The 20,406-nt window shown below is 45.8% G+C and overlaps 1 protein-coding gene across 1 annotated transcript in view; it reads right to left on the bottom strand.

Annotated features, from left to right (window-relative positions):
• Positions 1 to 20,406, bottom strand: part of LOC109304420 (ephrin type-B receptor 5) — a 155,370-nt gene that overhangs the window by 31,840 nt on the left and 103,124 nt on the right. The window contains exons 7-9 of the mRNA XM_019526955.1: positions 4,738 to 4,862; positions 3,429 to 3,591; positions 2,573 to 2,687 (exon numbers count right to left, since the gene is read on the bottom strand). Coding sequence (XP_019382500.1) covers positions 2,573 to 2,687; positions 3,429 to 3,591; positions 4,738 to 4,862 — 403 coding nt within the window. The remainder of the gene's footprint in view (positions 1 to 2,572; positions 2,688 to 3,428; positions 3,592 to 4,737; positions 4,863 to 20,406) is intronic.

Below are 20,406 nucleotides of genomic sequence, written 5' to 3'. Positions count from 1 at the left end.
CTTCACTGTCCGAGCCCCCAAGGTTTGGAATAGCCTGCCGCCGGAGGCGGTTCAAGCACCGCTTTGAACATCTTCAAGACACATTTGGATGCTTATCTTGCTGGGATCCTATGATCCCTGCTGACTTCCTGCGTCTGGGGCAGGACTCGAAGATCCCTTCCAGCCCAAATGTCTATGAAATCTATGAAATTCTTCCCTTATTTGTTCCATTGCTCTTCTCAGACCTGCATCTACCACTTATTTTTCTGGTATGATGGAACCGCAAACTGAACACACAGTCTGACAGACAGGAGTTCCCAGCTCCCTGCTGTATGATGTTGTGATGACTCTTGTGTTTGCAGCTGTCATACTCTTTGCAAAGATTCATCTAATTTTGATCCTCTATTGTCTTTGTCAACATCACTGCTTCTTAAGATTCCTTTTCCTGCTGAGTATGTGTGTTTCAGGTCATTTCCCCCCAGGTGTTTTAAATAAATTTTACAAGTTACAACTCATTTTCATATCTTTCTGCTCATATTTCTAGTTGCTTTAAGTCACTTTATATTACTTTCCTGTCTTCACTGGCATTCACAGCTCCTTCCAACCTGTCCACTTCATTACCATGCTACTTTGCAACCTCACCTAGGTCATATTAAATAAGACCAGGCCCAAAGTCTAACCCCACAGTATGCCAATATGTAGATTTCCATAAACACAACCCTGTGCTGCTAATCCTCATCCTTGGGTTCTAGTTCTTTAGCCAGTTTTCAATCCACATCATTCCTTTTATCCAATCCCACTGGAAACTGAGAGTACAATTTCATGAAAGGCAATATCAGTTTGCTTTACTGAACTACAGATAATTAATATGTCTTCAACCATCCACTAACTGTAATTCTATCAATCAAAAATATTTGTGCACCATTATTCAATAACATTGTTGCTGACTTTGTATGTTTCTGTAACAGCTACATAAGTGCATGAGTTATTTTTCTCTTGAAATGTACTCAGATATTTTCCCAAGGATAAAAACTGGCCTTACAGGGATGATAACTGACAGGATCCTTCATTGTTCTTTCAAATTCTGAAGGTCAGTTTTACATTTGCTTTTTTCCTTAGGCTTCTGATATCCCTCTAGTTTTCCATCATATTTCAAAAATGAATGTTAGATTACATGGGTAATCCCTCATGCAATAATTGTATATTGTCAAGAAAATGTATATTGACATTTTCACTGTGTAATATATATTTATAATATATGTATTTTTTTCAGATATAAATCTGGTCTTTTAACAGCTATTTTTACAAGGGCTTCTTTTTTTCTAAATGTCCAAAGGACATTTACAATAACAAGGGTTTGAGACATCAGCCATTTCCAAGCCACCATTAATTTCACTACTTCTCTCATGTATAAGTGGACCTACTTTTCTATGGCATTTCTTCTTCCACAGATATATTTATAGAATACTTTTAGTCGCCTCCCCAGTGACAGCTTTGGCTCATATTAATTCAATTTTCTTTTTTTTAAAAAAAATAAATGCTTTATTGAGTTGTGCACATATTATCACATATTTCCAATGTAACATGAAATTATATTTTAACAATTCAGAGATACAAAAGTGGTCTACAGTGTAAATATAACATTTCTAATTCTTTTCTTTCCCAAACAAAAAGAAAAATCCCCCAGAAAAAACACAAAAGAAACAAATGTTAAAAAGGTTAACCCCCCCAGAAATAAACAAAATTAGGTTTAGTTTTCTACAATAGACTATACAGCTATACATGTACTTTGCTATAAACTGGAAGAGAAGCTAAAATATCCCTTTTTGCAGGAGGCACAAAAAGGACCAAAGACATAGAAACCCACAATGGGGAGTCTAAGAACATAGTTCAAACCTGGGTGAATCTCAGTGGGCACACGTAGATGGGTTCTTGTTTTTCACCTTTCAAAAAACCCCCCATGGCTCAGTGTCACACCCCAGAACTCATCTATTTTTTTCCTATTGTCTTCCTTTTCTATTCCTTGCAAATGGTGACCAACTCTCTATACTCCCATCTATCTGCCCCATTCTTTTGAGTGCAGCAGTGAGGATTGCTTTCCCTAACCGACATTACTAACACTGAGTCTCCATGCTGCCATGGAGGGTGCAATTTTGTATACTTTTTCAGATGAACTCAAGTCTCTTGAACCTTAGCTAATGGCACTTTGGGGCTCCCTAGCTGCCTTCCACATTAGTAGATTTTAATACTTCCTCCCAGCAGTTTCTCTGTTTGCTAGATTCCTTCTCCAGTTTTCTTGGCTGCCATTTCAATCTCTGGGCTGCCAAGATCCAGTGATCTCTCCTTGTTAGTCTCCCTGTTGTTCCCCATCCATTTCCCAATGGGGGTTTTACCAACAGATTGGGCCCTCTGAGGGGAAAGATGGATGGGGTTTTTGCTTGAGGTAGGGCAGAGCAAGACAGAATCTACAGAGCACTTGGCTGACTGCACAATAGTACTGGGTTTCCCTTGGGGTAGGGCCAGGGAGGGATGGGTAAGAAAGCTCCATGGACTTGGGTGCAGGTGCTGGGCACAAGCAGGTTAAGGGATTCACCTCTTGAAGATGATGGCAAGGATGGCAATGGCAGCAATTACCAAGAAGGCTAGCCCACCAAGTGCAGAGCCCACGATCAGCGGCAGTCGGTCCTGAACCATCTCTGAGCGCTCCCCTGGCAAGGGAGACACACATGCAGAGGACACAGGCTGTTAGCATTTCTTGCCTGTTCACCCAAAGAACAGCTCCAGCCCCCAAACCACATGTAGGAACCTGATACCTCCCCCACCCTCAGACTGGTACTCCCATCACCTCCTTCAGTCTCTCTGCTCTTTTCTTTGCTCATCCCCCTCCCTCTCCTGGAAAGCCTGTCTTCCCTCCATCCATTTATCCTGCCTTTGCCCCAGATCTGATGACTCTGGACCAGTCAGCTAAATCTGGTACCTGGGCTGAGTCCCTCTGCCACTGTTTCTCATCTGTTCGGTTTGCACATGTAAAGAGGTCATCCTGACCCAGCTCCTTTGATCCCAGGCACAGAGCTATCACCAGGTGACACATTGTTTTATCCATGAATGGAGGGCAACCCTGCCAAGCACAGGGTTTTGCCTGTGATTATATGTCTTGGTTTGCGTGGAATAAGTAACCCTGAAAGAGTAGCATGCAGGTGTACAATGTGAGTAGGGATGTAAGGCAGAGGGATGTTGGGAACATGAGCCACTGGGCACAGGTAGAAGTGTGTGCAGGTGAGAGCCATGTCCCTGCAGGCATGAGGTTGGGAACATGGAGTCATAGAGAAGTAGGGCTGGAAGGGACCTCTGTGGATCATCTAGTCCATCCCCTGCCACCTGAAGCAGGATCATCCCTATCACTGTCTAATCTCTTAGCACAACTAGACATATGCAGGTGCAGCACTCACCTCCTATGAGGGTTTGGAAATACATCTTGCCACTGTATGGCCCATAACCCACAGACGTCTTAGCTCGCACCTGGAAGGCATAGATTTTGCCTGGGCTCAGGTTTGAGATGGTTGCCATGTTGGTCTCACTGGTCAAAGTGAAGGAGTTATCTTCATCTTCTGCCTGCAACCCAATCACTGATCAGTGGAGGTGACAAATGTGAGACCCCATCCACCTTCAACACATCTCATGAAATAAGTATAATTTCCCCAAAAATAGTTCTTGCCCTGTGGCCCCTGGCTATCCCAGCCATGGGCTTTCCACATAGCTCTGCTAGTGCACCTCATTCCTCACTCCAATCCCAGGTGTCACACTTGGTGTTACACTTTCCCATAGTGAGGTGCCATTCATCTCAAAAATCTTCCAACCTGTCCTGAAACATTGCCTCCTGTGACCACTGTATCAGCCAATTCCCTCCCAGAATCCATTGCAACAGCATATGCTGTGCTGCACAATAGGAGGAGCTGTACTGGAGGAGATGCTCCCTGCTAGAGGAAGGAACAGTCATGTATGATTGTGTATACGTGTCCCAGTGGGATAAGCAGAGCTGAGGAGGGGGAGTTGGCATGAACCACCTTACAAGCACCTTCCGCGGTACCCAACAAGCTCCAAGTTAGGAGACATGATTGACATGGGTGGAGAATAACCACACTGCCCCATGTGCCACCCTGCAATGGGTGGCATAATACCTAATGAACAGCAGGCAAGACCTGACACTATCCTATGTCCTCACTTAAGACATTCCAAACTTCTATGGCCCATCTATACAGCAGCACTGATGAAAGTCAAAGGGACAGGCATTCCTCCCCACAAGGGTTCTTGGAGATTTCGATCCAGCCAAAGAAGGGGATGCTTAGGTATCTTATGGGATTTTACTTTGATGTGCCACTGCTGTTGAAATGAGTCTGACCCCTCATAGCAAAAAGTCTGAGAACTGCTGGTCCCTCTGTTATAACCTGGATTCAGCAGCCCTAAGCTTTTCCAAGTGGGTTTTATCCCAGCTCCTGGCTGAGCCAGTGATCTCTCCTCTGTCGACCTGTGTCCTCAAGTTTACTCAGCTGAAAAACACTGATGGGAGATGCAATGTTATATGTGCCTTTCATGTCTCAGCTTTTCCTCACATTTCCTCTCTCTCTACATCTGAAGTGTCCCCATTCCCCTTGCTCCTTTCCCCTTCCAGCTGAACTTCCCATCCAGAGGTTTCCCTTTCCCTGCCCCATGCTCACCCTGGCTGGCAGCTATCCCTTCCTTCTTCTTCCCCACACTCACCTTGTCAAAATAGCGCAGCTGATAGTCCAGGATGATCCCATTGGGCTGGTCGGGCTGTGGCCAGGAAAGTGTGATGCTGCTGGTGGTGCGGCTCACCTGATGCATCATAGGAACTGCAGAGGGGACTAGAACAAGGGAGAAAGGGAGAGGGAAAAGTGGAAATGACAAAAACTTACTAAGAAGACATCATTTAATTGTGTACTGGTAATTTGTGGTGTCAGCATGCATTTTGGCCCCTCTTTTCCCTTCTCTGGAGTCTCATCATGAAGGATGCCAACAAGGTTTACAAAACAACCCAAAAGACATGTAGGGACAATTTCACTCTTGACTGAAATATAAGAGTGGCAGTTAAGGACAGAAAGCGAAAAAGAATCCTACATCCATCTGACAGTGCACCGGGAATTTTAGTCATCAGAAAGAAATGACCCGGAGCATAATTTGGTCAATTCTCTGAGGTGGAGACTGCAGCTCTTACATAAAAAGTCACAGGGTCCTTATAGACCATGGTGTTCATGCTACAGCTGTGACCCCCTGTAAAGAAGAGAGAAAACCAGAAACAGAACCCAAGATCTTTGTTCTCCAGGGCCCCAAGTTACACTGCCTTGACAGTACTGGAGGCAGCAGAGACCATGGATGAGAAGGGCTGGAATCACAAAGTGCTTCTTTGATATATCAGTACCTTCGTCTAGAAAAAATCTGACTGCATCTATGAGTCTAGTGGAAAACAGACGTGGGGGAAATCCACCCCCCATACACACACACTGCTTGCCATTACAGCCAGTGAAAGCAGCAAGAAAGTCTATACTGAGATGGGGAAGGGGAGTGCAAGGTGTGATGCAAGGAGCTCAAAAAGTAGCTCGAGGTGGGGTGTTCTAAACAGCAGGGTCGGGGGTCAGAGGCACTTAATTTTTTAAGCCAATCCTAAGCTTGGAGCTCGACTCATAATCTTGAATCACAAGAGGCTGGCAATACTGTTCTCCCCCAGCCCCATTTAAACTAATTTCATTGTGGGTTGGGGAACAAGAAGGTGTCTGGGTTAGAACATTGATTCAAACACACATCATCTGGTTTTTGTTTTCATTCCACTTTCCTCTGAAGTGCTGGACATTAGCCATGGCTGATTGTTCAGAGACTGTTGCTCCCAACAGTACTGGGAATACTGGGAAACCTCTACAAAGCCACACTGGTGGGGTATTGCTTATATGCTTAGGGCCAAATTCATCATCAGTTTGGGGTTTTCTCCAGGTCAGGTTGACAAGGACCACAGGGTGGAGTTGTGAGTGGGGGATGGGGCGCAGGAAGCCTTTTACTTTCTCTGTAGCATGAAGCATGGGCCACTTAGAATCATCTGGGTTTATTTTACCCAACAATTTCCCTTCCTTATAGTAGCCTGAACATTCAGAGCACCTGCTCTCTTCACTTGGTATGCTATAGAGATGTAAATGCTTTTTGAGAAGGTATTTTGTAGCTGTAGTGTGTGCGATGGAGCAGAGAGGATGACCTAATGGATGCTTTTGGACAAATGCTTGCCTGAAAATGCAGGGGGATAGGATGGCTGGGTGGTTTCTTTCCAGCCTTACATCTTTATAAATTAGATTAAATTACATGAGTTTGTCCAGCTGTCACTTTCCCCTATTTTTAATAAAATCACCAACACCGCATAGATTTCATAGACATTAGGGCTCGAAGGTACCTCGTAAGATCATCGGGTCCAGCCCCCTGCCCAAGGGGCAGGAAGTCAGCTGGGGACAAAGGATCCCAGCAAGATAAGCATTCAAATGTTTCTTAAAAATGTCCACAGTAGGTGCTTGCACCACCTCTAGGGGGAGTCTATTCCAGGCCTTGGGGGTTTGGACAGTAAAGAAGTTTTTCCTTATGTTCAGTCTAAAATGGTTTTGCAGGAGTTTGTGACTGTTGGACCTTGTCATCCCTTGGGGTGCTCTGGTGAACAGGCATTCCCCCAGATGCTGATGCACATCTCTTATGTACTTATCGGCTGCCACCAAGTCACCCTTGAGCTTGCACTTCTCCAGGCTGAAGAGTCCCATGGCTCTCAGCCTCTACTCATAAGGTCTGTTTCTCTTGTCCTCTGATCATGCGCATGGCTCTCCTTTGGACTCTTTCAAGCTTTTTCATGTCCTTCCTGAATTCCGGAGCCCAGAATTGGATGCAGTATTCCAGCTGTGGCCTCACCAAGACTGAGTACAGTGGGAGGATGACATCCTGGGTCTTGCTTGAGATGTATCGGTAGATGCAAGCCAGAGTTTTGCTCACTTTGCCAGCCACGGTATCGCATTGGTGGCTTGTACTCCACACTAAGGTTAACAGGCCTACTCAAATGTTTGTCAGTAGGCATGTCCACATGGTTTCTCTTCCAAAAACAACCCATGAAGCAGGGCTCAACGAGATTGAGAGATGCAGAGTTGTCTGGAAAATGGATAAAAAAATGTGCGGTTTTGGGGGAGAAAAAAAATTCTTCAAAATTGGGAGAAACCTTTGTTGTTGTTCTTAAATAGAGAAATTCTTCACAGGGGAAAATAACCAGAAAAAAGCCACTGCCTGAGGACTGATTTACAAGTTTCCATTTTGGCACCTAGCTGCCTGCAAGGCTTCTGCCAATCTGGCTTTCTCCTTGAAGCCACAAAATGCAATTGACAGCAGCTGTCTAGACAGATAACTCTGGGAACATCATTTGGATTTTCCCAATGCAAAACCAGGTTTTCAGCAAAACTAGAAGGGTCCCATGAACATTTTTTTATTGCAGGGGAGGGGTAATGGGGCCCTTGCCCCATTACTGAGAGGGGGAGGGAGCCGAGGGCCTGCTGGCTAGTTCAACTCTGTAAACAGACTTAATTGCAAAAGGGGACCTTAAGTAAGATGGCCACCCACCCCAGGTGTAGGCAATGATTGGCAGGCCTGGTGTGGAAGCAGAGGGTCAGGTGACTCAGGGGGACAGTCAAAAAGACCCAGGGCTTGGGCCAGAAGTGGCAGTCTGGCCGTAGGAGCCGCAAGAGGTAGAGGTCCAGGGAGCAGCCAATCCAGAATGGCAAGGAGAAGGGAATTCATGCCAAAGGAGGATGAAAGAGACCCTACACCACAGTCAACACAAGATCACTGCCTTGAATATCCTGTGTTGGCGCTACCATAGGGTGAGATGAACTCTGGCCAGGGAGCTGGTGTTTGTGAGCCGTATGTTTTGGGAGCAGACACTCATTCTTCTGATTAACGTTTGAACCAGAGAACCAGTGCTGCTGTAAGGTGCGGATTGGAGACCAGTGGGGTGCAGCAGAGGCACCCAGCTCAGAGCACTCCTGTGGCCCAAAACCTGGGGGTGTTGAGTACAGGTAGGGGTCCAAGTACGTTCAGAGTAACGACTGTGGTGTGTCAGAGGACTGCATATCTGATAGCAAAGACTGGGGAGCACAACTCCTGGGCCCACAAGGGGTGTGTCTAGAGGGCTGTGTGGCCCAGAAACCATGAGGACCTAGAGCTGAGGCCTGAGAACCTAGGTTCCTGATGCAGTGGACCCCACGAAGCAGGACCCAGCTAGATTAAAATAAATCAAGGCCAAGAAGGCTTGGGTTCAGACAAAGACCTACCCAAAAACCTGGATCCACCTCTTGAGAGCCATCTCCCTATGACGCTATAACATCAAGCTGTGGCAGGAAAGCTAACTCTGAGGGGAAAGGACCCAGAGAATCTGGAAGGCAGGGTGAGGAGGTCAGAGCCTAGAAGTGAGCCATGCCAGCAACCTTGCTGCACAAGTAATGAACATTTTGGTTACAGAGGAGGAAAAGGCATTTTTCATGTGAAAATCATTCAAGTGTAAAATTCCCAGCCGTCCCACCTTATGTCCCAGACAATAGGTGCGCGTGTTGGATGGGCAGAGTGAAAATTGGGGATGTTTGGTAAGCAAGTAAGTACTGCGGAATGGTTCCTTCTCTTTTCCCAGCCTCATGAGAGATAAAAGGATAGTTTTTCATATCAAACAAGGCAGAATTATTCAGGAAGAAGCAAATCAAAGGAGCTTTAACCAGCTGAGGCAAGCAAGAGCCAGTTAAACATGTAAATGAGACACGAAGGTGAGGTAAGAGTAATAATAAAATTCTTCACGTCTTCCCTACCCTTTGATATCTACCGCTTTTCTTTCAAACCCAGCTCTGCATACATGGGAACCATTTTTCCCACCACTGGAAAATAGCTGGCTGGGACAGAACATGGTGACTGTTAAAACAGAGCACACAGACCCACCCTAGATGCTGCCCCCAAAGCTCCCCAAGCAAGAGTTCAGGATACAAATGAAAGACACTGTATCAAAACATCAATGCAATGAGAGCTTTAGGGCAGTAGATGGTAATCACCTGATTGCTGTTTGACCAAGAAACCTTCTATTTCTAAAAGAAAAAAGGCAGGGGACCTTTTTAACTACTTGTCACATGCACTTTCAATGCTTGGGAAAGGGAGCAGCATTCGCCCCTGACCCTGCAACAACACACCATGTACAGGCGGGCAGAGGCATCGCCTTCATCCATATGCAGTCAGGTTGCTACTTACAGGCAGGCATTCCCCCTTTTTCCTTATGATCAATATCTCCTGCCCTTTCTTGCTTCCTCCACACAGGTTTCCATTCCTACCCCTCTGAAACATCAGATCACTGACCACACTATCAACGTGCCCACCTTTTTCAATCTACCCTCACAGGATACTGCTAGCCCCCCATAATAACCCAGCAATATTTACCTGCATTTCAGGGTTAATATCCATGTATTTTTGTATTTACATACATCAGTGTAATTTATGTGGCATTCCATAATGAAGCTGAGCTGGTAAATTCTAAGGCACAGAGGTATGAAAGAGTGAAATAGGGTTGTAGTTGTTGTTAGTAGTAGTAGTAGTAGTAGTAGTAAAAACAGCTATAGAGTAATCCAAGACAGGGTAGCTTCCAACAACTGTTCTAAGGCAAAGAATTTAAATTTTGATAAGCAAGTTGCCTCTCATCCACAGGCAAATCTCATGAACTACCTGCAAGGGTAACAACCCCTACAGACAAAAGTTATCTGACTTTCTGTCTTTAAAGAGCTCAAACAAATGTTAAGGTTGAAGGTATTTATGGGCAGGAAAAGCCGATAGTTCCTATCACGAATGTTTTGATAAAATATCCCCTCCATTGTTAGGAATCTGGAGAATGCTGAATTTAAGGCTACTCTTAGATAAAGGAACCAAAATATCCAAGCCCTGCTACCTCTCAGGTGTTTGTCTCCGATGGCTTCCCTTCCTTATGTGAATATTATTAATAATGTGCACCATGGAACCGTGGCTTCCTAATTTGTTCTATGTATACCTGTCTCCAACACTAAATGCAACAATTTGTCACAGCACTAATAGTTTGCTCTTCTCGCATGAGGTTTATACATGGAGACATGCTAGCTCTGCATCTAATGACACTTGGCTAATTGGTGGCGAGCTGAAATCTTGGGGCCTGATTATTAAGTGGTCTACTCATATTGGGAGAGCTGGCCTTTGATGAAGAGTGGGAGACAACCGGTGTCACTACAGAGCTCATTTAATCAACTGCATGGGAATTTCTGCTCAGGTCCCATGTCTGACAGTGATGGAATGTAATTAAGATGGAGGCATTTCATTCTGTTGGTTTTTACGGCCACTGATAAGTCACAGAATCGTGAGAGGTAGGGCTAGAAGGACCTCTAGTGGTCATCTTGTCCAACCCCCTGCCTGAAGGCAGGATCATCTCTTTCTAAACCATTCTATACAAACCCATTATCTAACTTACTAGCGAAACTACACAGTCAACCCCGACACAACCACAAGATATAACAAGGCTGAGTAGCCCTAACCTGCCAAAGATAAGGCAAGTGAACAACAGTGCCCAATGTCCTGCTGCTGTAAGGGCTATCAAAATACACTCAAGAGATCCAAGGGAGAGGGCTACACCCCCTGTTACAGAGGAAGGCAAAACCCTCCACGGTCCACACCAATCTGATTTGCTCTGGGTGAATAAGATGTCAGGTTCTCCTGACATCTTTGTGGGATCATCGTGAAAGCAAGACGGGTGCCTCACTTGAGAATGGCGACTCTGAGCTGCCCATTGCCAAGGTCGCTAATGTTTGATAGGGTTTCAAGTCTAACATTCCTGAGCAGTGGTATGAAAATAAAATGGAAATATGTGCCAGTGGCATTAACTTCCCCCTCACTTTTAAGAAAGTCCAGAATTTTGAAGACAGCCGTAACACAGGATTAGCAAATGAGGGAAGGTAGAGGTACTTCTTTTTCTTGACCACTGAAAGTCTTCAAGACCAGGTTCACTGCTGCTGATCTTTCAAGCTCATTGGGAAGAGGACCTCTCTTCTGTAGTTCTTAGAAGGATCACTCTAATACATCTCTACTTTGGTCAACATATCCACTAGCAGGTGTTCCTTTATGAGGTTAATCAGGAGTCACACAAGCAAACTTCCCACCTCCTTCCAGACACAGGGCTTCATGCTTGTGGCTTAAGAGTGCCCAATGAAGGAACAGAGCTATGGGGGCACTGGAGGAGAGAGGGTTTTGGATGGGAGGCATGGCACAAGAGACTTCTGCAAGGAACAGAGGGAGCAAGACTGTTTGTAAATAGACTTTCAGTGAAGGAATGTAAGTGAATCACTGACAGCAAGGACCTTCTATCAATTCAAGTTAGATTGAAGGTGTGAAACAAGCTTTAGGGAAAGAGATTTCTCAATTGCCAATACTGTTTATGCACCACTGCCTTGCACTAACCAAGCTCTTCCACAGGGCAAAAGCAGTCATGGTCCTGCCAACTTTACTTCACCTGTGAGATACCCAGGCAGGTGTGAAACCCAGTACTGTAACTAAGGAGGGGGGAATAACCAGGGCACCAATTTTGGGCACTAACTTGGGAGGGGCACAAACATAACAGCTGCCACTGGTGCTCTCCTGGACACTGCACTGCCATCAGCAGCCCGACTGCAGCCACTGCCCTGTGCACTCTTGCTGGCTAGGGTGCAGAACGTCCCAGTTGTACCTCTGGTGCACCACTAAACTGAGATTTTTCTCAAATGAGCCCACCCAAAGGAAGCCTGCCCTACAGTTTTCATAAAATTCACAAAAAGAAAGATGCAATAAAAAAGATTTTTCTATGCAAAATTAACTCCAGATAACAGCAAGAACCATCACTTAAAGACCTGAGCATGAAAAAAAATTGCCTTGAGGCAATGGAAGGTGAGGCATTACCATGAGTCACCTGCTCTGTGGTAATTACCCACGTGCAGGCTCTTTCCCTTTGGTAAGTGAAAGTTAATCACCAGTAGCTTAAGCATTTTTTTACTGAGGGGGTAAGCCACCATGTCTTAGGCTTAATTTATTATGGGTTAAGAGTATGCACACTGGCTGTTACCACTGAGCAGCTAATATACTGCAAGTTCTCACCTTCCTTACCTTTCAGTAACATACCATCTGCTGAAATGAGCTGTTGCCCATGAAAGCTTATGCATCTCTGATTCAGTTAATCTATAAGGTGCTCCATTACCTTGCCTTTTGCTTGACTACAGACTAACATGGCTAACTACCTCTCTCAGTAACTTGTTTGTGCGCCAAGGTCCTAAGTGATGCCTCTGGACCAGGATCTATTTGTAGAAGCAAAATCAATATGCACAGAGCAGAACTCAAGGGATAGAATATCTCTATCCATATATCAATATTTGTTTTGCACCTGGCCTTCTCACTTTGTGGAGATTGTCAGCAATGCAGATTGTTATTAATTATTGCTCCTGACATGCACTGATTCCACCCTTTGAAAAAGGGTTTTCAGTCCAAGATCTTCTGGAGGAACCTGGAGGGCACTGACTTTTTGGAAAACGTTGAGCATCCACGGCCTGTAAAATTAGGTCCTGTGAGGGTTTCTTAAGCTGGGTACCTAGGAACTAAGCCCCCCAAGATTGCTACGACTTTTGGAAATAGTAGACTAGCTCAACTGATTGAATTTACAAACGCTTTTTCTTGCTATCCATCAGCGTTTTGAGACTCCCAGAAAAAAAGAATAAAACCAATAAAACAAGTAGAAGGAAATGACAAAAACGGAGAGAGAGACGGGGCCTATTTCCTAACTTTTGTCCACCTGTACCTGAATTACAGGGTGTTAAGTGCTCCCAGTTCACATGCAACTGAAAGAATTTAAAAAGCCCCAAAATAGTAACTCAACTGAGGGGACGCAACTAGCACAGCAGCCCTGGCATATGCCCTGGCATATCACAACAATGAGCTGTGATATGCCATGCTGCTGATTACAATTATTGGCAGCTAAAGTTTCTCTCATTGTCTGATGTTAATGGGGCAATGGACAGGAGGTTCAGAAGGAGTTCTGTATGTGTGGGAGAAGCTGCCCCTGTTCACCCAGAGTCAGTGAACAGGAATATTTGAGGCTGGGTCTGTTTGGTGGCATTTCCACTTGTATCTTGTGGGATCTGTTTGTGTAAAGGGCATGGTGACTCTGAATGTTCACAAGTGACTGTTCCTTCTCTCAGCCAAGCCTAAGTAGGGGCAGAGCTCCTCCAAGCTATAAAAGCCTGACTCAGAACGGCCCTAGGGGCCAGCAAAGAGTGAGTGCTCACTAAAAGGGCAGTTTGTGAGGGAGAGCTTGGAGTGGTAGTTTTTTTTCCCTTTTGGTTATTTGCGTCTTATGTTCCTAAGAGAGCCTCTCCTTCCCCTAAGACTTTTTTTTTATTAAAAAAAGCATAAAAGACAGAAGATAGCAGCTGTGGCACCCATAGGTGAGTTTCCCAAGCATGACAGACAGAAGGATCATAGGATGTAGAAACGGCAAGGTGTCTACTACCTTTGAATGGGTTCTTACTGCCAGTTCTACACTCCTGAAGTGTCTCCTGAAGGTGCTCCTGGAGAAGAAGGTCATGGGGAGTAAATTCAGCTGAAAGCAGTGACAGAGCTGCAACAGGATTTTGAGCAGCTGGTGAAAACAGGCAAGAGAGAGATGATGCTGCACATACAAATGAGAAACCTCTGATACCTACCAAAGAGATGATCTGATGGATAGATCTTCTGAAGAGGAGGAGAATCCATGGAGGCATGTAACAGTAAGAATAAGGCAAAGGGAGAGACTGACTAATGAGGGCAAAGCAAAACTGGGGAACCAGTTTAGTGTCTTGATTAAAGAGGAGGAAAAAAGAGAGAAGTCTGTCAGTGGGCTGGAGATGGCCAGTCCCAAATCAGAGGAACAGAGAATGGAACCTACAGGTGACCTCAGCCCACGAAGAACAAAGGAAGCATCAAGGGAGATCAAAGGATAAGATCCACAGGCAGAAGAAGGAATGGTAGAAAAACAACCAAAGATGAAAATACCAAGAAAACACAGGTTCTGTTCTTGGAGATTCTCTCCTAAAGCGAGCAGACAGGCCCATCACAAGGGACATTCTGGAAAACAGAAGTGTGGGCTGAATCTGGGTAAAAATCACAGTAGGATGGAATAATAAAATGGACCTTAAAGAGACCCCCCGCCTCCATGACTAATTATGAGGAATGTATGAGGCAAGGATTTTTGTGGGTGGTATCTTTTATTGGACCAACTGCATGGTTGGGATAGACTTAGAGAAGCTTTCAAAAGCAATGCATTCTTCGTCAGGTCCAAGGGAAAAGCAATTAGTTAGGAAGGTTGACTGGATCTGAGAGCTGAAGAATGCTGATGAAGAATTGACGTGAAATGATTGCAAGGCAATAGTACAAATTATCTTAGGTACTGTTAGGTACTACATCCCAAATGAGAGTTAAAAATCAGTAGGGAAGGACTACAGAATGGCATGGACAAACACAGACCTTAGAAAAGACGAAAGAAAAAAAACAGAGGCTCTGCAAGCAGTAAAAAATGAGACTAGTCTGTAGGGGGGAATATTTTTCTATGATCAAAGAAAGCAGGAATATAGTGAAAATGGCCAAAGGCTTAGTTAAGCTAGTCTCTCTGAAGAATACTCAAACTAGCACCAAAGCTTCTTCAATCATGTAAATAAAAAGGAGAACCAGGAGGGAAGACATTTTTGCTATATGCTGGAGGAGGGGAAGAGATCAAGGGTAACCTAGATATCCATATTATTCCATAAATATTTTGCCTCAGTCTTCCATCAACATGAAGAGGTAACTGAGGATAACAGATGAATACCACAGGGCAATGAAGACATGGAAGTGGAAAGAACTACATTAAAGGTGGAAGCAAAACATAGATTGCTTTCTGACAAAGAACTGGGGGGGCAGGATGATCTCCATCCACAAATATTAAAGAACTCCAGCATGGATCTTCACTAAATCTGTTAAGTCCCATATAATACCTTATGAATACAGAACAGCAAATGTATGGGCAAATTCTGTTCCACCTATTAGTCATGTAAGTGTTCTGAGCCACTTAGGTGCAATTCTATTCCACTCTATTTGAGTCCCTGAAAAACTGTTGCTAAAAAAGGTGGGCGAGTCCTCTTCCCCCATGCTGCTGTCATGTGACTTGATCTCACAGTTGGCAGATGACAGTTTGGGTCATGCATGAAGGCATTAATGTTTTTTCAGGACTTGAATAAGGTGGAATGAAATCATTCTTAGGTGTCTAAAGCCAGTAATGTAATTAACAGGTAGAAGAGAATCTTATCTATTAATGCCTATTTTATAGAAAGAGATGAAAAAAGTGACCCAGGCAATTACAGACCTATTTAGGTGGACTTCAATAGTATGTAAAGTCTTAGAACCAGATACTGAAGGAAAGGATAATTAAAGATATGGAAGAAAATAGAAAATGGAACAAAACACAACATGGTTTTTTAACCCAAAAACATGTCAACCTAATTTAATATCCATCTATGTCAAGGTAATTGATTTCTTGAAAAAGAACAATACAATTGACTTAATTAGTCTGGATCAGAGGTGTCAAATAAATGTCCTGGATCTGTCTTGTAGAGCCTCTTTATCCAGCCCGCTACTGACGGGCCACCAGAAGTTGGGGGGTGGAGGTGCATGGCCTGCCACACAATTCAGCGCCCTGTGGCTCTGTTGGCTGTGGCCGATAGAGTGGAGCTTGGCGTGCCCTAAAAACCTCCTGTCACTGGCAGACCCCTACCCCTGGACCCTTTGCCAAGCCTCGACCTACTGCTACTGCTACCAGAGTCTTGCTCTTCTTTCTGCTTAGGATTATAACAATTGCTAAATTTGGAAACAGGAAGGAATTTTCCCCCTAAATCAGACTGGCAAGTTCTCTAGGGATTTTGCCTTTCCTGGTAACATGTGGTCTTGTCTTCTTCTTAGAAACAAATGGGCACATACTGATAAGTTCCCTCATCTACTCTGCCTTCTACCCACAGCATGTTGTGGGGCAGGGGTTGGCAAACTATGGCCCATAGGCTGGATCTGGCTTGCAAAGAGATTGGATCCAACCCACACTGGAGTCCCACAGCCAGTGGGACAGGTGGGGGCTCACATACCAGTAGCCCTGTCCCTCTGTCAGGCTCACCTCCTTCACCCAATTTTCTGTGAGAAACACCACTGCAGCAGGGAAGAGGTGCTGGCATAGCAACTAGCCAGAGGGTTAATGGAGCTCCTACACTGCAGCCCCTGCCTTTCCTGCCACCAAATTTGTTTTTGCTGATTGCTACTCTTGATGAGAACCAGCAGCTGCAGTAGGGGGATGCCAGAGGGTCCCTAGACCCAGATGCTCCTGCATTAACCCCTTGGCTGCTGGCTATGCTGACACCTGTCCCTACAGTATTGGCATCTCTCATGGAGGTGTAAGGCTAACAAGGCAACTGTGGCTACTGGGCCATAACCCCACCCTGCTTCTGTTGTTGGTGTGCTGGAGAAGGGGGCCTGTGGTGGCCTGATCACAAGGGACTGCCTGCTATTGTTAAAGCTTGTCATGCCCTGTTGTATGGGGTTCTTGGTGTTCTGGTATAGTGCCTTGTAGCTATGTGTGCAAGGGCTATGTGTACAAGGGCTTGACACGGCAATTTTAGGGATTCCTTGGTTAAGTGGCTGCCTGTCAATGCAGGAGACTAGACTTGATGGCCCAGGGGGCCAGTCTTCTGTTCCTAGTAAGTAGGAATTTCTTTAAGGTCAAAGAATTCACATAAATTGTTAACTGAGGAGCAGAACTGACCTTGGTAAATCAGTTAAGACACTGATTAATTGGCTGTTAATGTTAATTATTTGAGAAGGTTTCCAGGATGCTGAGCTCTCTCACAAGGGAGCAGCAAGTCTCCCGTGTTCTGATGCTCCGCCTAGAAAGTAACACTGCAATTTCACTGGAGTGCGTGAGCCAGAGGAGCACCATCACCTTCTGCTCTGCTGATCCCCACCTTGAACTGCACCCCTGTCCCACCTCCTGGCCTCTCTCCATCAGAGCTAATGCTCAAAGTAGGCGGATGGTGCAGCTCAAGAGGAACAACACCAAGTGACTATTTGCTCCAGACACTTCAGCCATCTCACTCTCCTCTTCCCTGCTTCCTCTTCTCTCAAACTCTCTGTGGTTTATGTGGCTGGATCTCCCACATGGATGACATTCCCACCTTCAGCTGCTCTGCCTCCCCTGATATAACCACGATGTAAGACTTAGGCAGGCATGTTGATGCCACTCTGAAGTTACTTCTCCCTGGTATCTGCTTAGTCTCGGACTCCTCCAGTCATTGCCCTTATGTATCTCATTTAGACCTGAATGCTTGTGATTTTTCTTCCCCACTCCTTTCCTCACAGCAGTGGCCAAAAGCATCCTGTCCCTTTTCTTCCCGCCTCTCTTCCCCTTCCTATGGTTTGCATTTCCCCAGATCTACTATATTACAATCATTGTCAATAGGTCTTTTTCCTCCAGTGCTATCTCCAAACCTACTACTGTTAAACTCTCTTTTGTCCACATTTATACTCTCAGCTACTCCATCTGTCAGCGTCCCCCTTTCTCGACAAAGAACACGAAGAACCCATCCTCTCTTCAAACACTTTCCATGCACCATTGTTCTCAAGAGATTTCCGCCTGGATACAGCACAGAAACTACCTTCCTCTGTGCACTTAACAATTCTCTTTTTTGTGCTGATAACGTCTCCTTTAGGCCGTTGCTGCAGCTTCAGCATTATTCTGTCCCTCTCCCTGAATCGCCTCTATATCTATTCAGGTGTCGCAGACCATCTCCTGTCACGGTGTCACACTTTGAGTTCTCCGGATAGATTGCACTTAGAAGGGAAGAATATTATTATTATTGCTACTAACAATAGGGTTCCACACCTGTCTATCAAATATAAGAGGGTTTTACTTTACAGTGCATAACAAGGTTCAGCACTGGTACTTTCTGCCTACTTCTCCAAACCTGAATATCTTTCCTCTGCCTTTATCCAAGGTGCAGATATCCCTTGTAACATGACAAATTTCTCATCTCATCACGCAAAACCACCAAAAGCTGGAGAGCTGGAGCCTTTGTAGTTCCTTTGCACCATCCACCAGGTCTTTTAGTACATTTGAGTCCGTTACACCTGAGTAAACACACGGAAGACAATAGAGCTGACAAGTGTCACCAAGGGCAAAATTTGGCCTGTTAGAATCATTATTTCTGATGTTCATGTGCGAGACGAGAACAGCCCAGCCTCATTCTCAAAGGCCAGGCAAAATGTGCAGAACTGGAACTAGCATCCTCACGGCCTCTGTGGGGCTTTCTGGCTCTTCCTCTGCTTCCCTGGAACCCAAATCAGCCCACTGGTCTGTTTACCCCAGGAATCCTGCTTCTGACAATAGGCCGTTCATAGAGGCTTCAGAGAAAGAAGCAAGGAACCACTCTATGGACATCTGTAGAATAAGCTACACACAGAGGAAGCGTTTCATGACCTGCCAGAAGGAGAGGTTGACATATTCATTGAGGCTGGACAGCAGCTATTTATTCTACATGTGTCCTACTAAATGTAGCGGTAAGTGACAAAATGGGTCAACCCAGCTCATTCTGTAGGATCTGGGCTCCATAAGGTGTGGTGGCAGTGAGCTCTGTGGGTTCTCTGCTGGCTCGGCAATGGCTTTTCCTTCTCCCTCCCCCGCCACAAAGCCCTGGTGCTTCACACACCCAAGGACTTTCTCAGCAACTTCTGCTCTCTAGGAAGCCTTTTGTATACTTTCATGTCTCCTCCTCTCCCCATCTTGACATCTCCAACGTCTGCTGACAGCACTCTGTTTTTTCTGCCTCTACTCCTGACCATTCCCCTCCCTCAGCTATCAGTCCCAGTACACCAGCCATGTTAGGCCACAGAGAGCACTGGGATGCAGCTTGCATGGAAGATGCTACCAGAAGTCAAGTCAGATTATACAGCCAGCGCATAATGAGGAAGAGCTTTGTTGTGCCGGGCCCTGGCTCCCCCACCTTAAATAGACAGCCATCTAAGGGTGGGACTTTATCCTCAGCTGCCATGGAAACGACTGATGTCACAACCACTGGATCCCAGCTTTCACTGTGGAGCAGGGGAGAGTGAGCTGCAAGTTGTAGGGAACCTTTTAAGGAGGCAGTGGTCTTGGGGAAAAAAGAAGGCAATGGGAGACTTGGGCAAAAGGAGGAGAATGTGGAATAGTTTTAGGGACAGAGTGTTTCCAGGAGGGTGGTTACATGGACCAGCTATAGGGGAAGGTGGGAGAACCCCTGATTGATGGAGGGGCTTAGAGGGGTCCAGGAGCTGCCAGGGTTGCAGGGTCTTTGTTTGGCCGTGTCTCTTTCAATGGAGAGGAAGCAAGTGCTACACCCACCCATTCAGAAAGCTCCTCTCTTCCCATTTCCTCATCGCCTCCCTATCAGTTCCTGCCTCTCTCAGAGCCTCAAGAATCCAGCTCTGTGTGCAATGATAATAATAATAATAAAAAAGCTAAGCTAAAGCGAAAAGCTGCCGAGGGGCTCGAAGGGAGGGAGGCGGGGGCCAGATAGGCCACGTGACGGAGCAATAGAGGCCTCGTTAGCGTGAGCTGTCACTATGAATCGAGGGCGGCTCATCTCAAGTTCACTCCTAATGATCTCAGGGAAGAGCAGGGAAGGGAAAAAAAACCCACACACACACAAAGAGCCTGGCCACAATAACTATTCACCACACTCTACAGCTGCAGAGAAGGGGCTGTCAGGACTGCCACCTCCTCCCCCCACCCTCCCTCTCTGAGCCCACTTGGAAGCAGAAAAGACTTGCCCCCCACTGCTCAGAGGAGGGAAACGGACTGCTAAGGACAGGCAAGTGAGGCATGACTCAAAGAGGAGGGAAGACTTGGCAATCCTGGAGCAGCCAGGAGGAAGAGGGACCAGGTAGGGTTGGGACGTGGCAAAGGGCAGGAAGAGGAGGTTAAAGGCTCACTTGCCTATCCCCAGAACAGGTCAGAGAAACTCTCCTGAGCCCACACTTATCCCAGGAGCCTCCTTTCCCTGTGTTCTTCTGACAGCCTAGCCACATTGGTGGCTGTCGGCCTGCAACACCCATGCAGCTGCTCATGGCTCCATGCTTGGGTGGGCTGAGTGTCTCATGAAAGCTCTCCTCCTCACTGCTTCTCCAGCAGTGGAGCTGTATGCAAGCTGCTACCTCTGTCACCAATCTGGAACGGCATAGCAGGAAAGAGGGGCCCTTTGGGCCCAGATCTTCCTTCCTTTCCAAAACCTGGAATCCCCCCACGAA

This window comes from Gavialis gangeticus, unplaced genomic scaffold, assembly GCF_001723915.1.
Source record: "Gavialis gangeticus isolate Ggan-Ray unplaced genomic scaffold, GavGan_comp1, whole genome shotgun sequence".
Classification (NCBI taxonomy): domain Eukaryota; kingdom Metazoa; phylum Chordata; order Crocodylia; family Gavialidae; genus Gavialis; species Gavialis gangeticus.
This window is presented reverse-complemented; position numbering and strand designations above follow the sequence as displayed.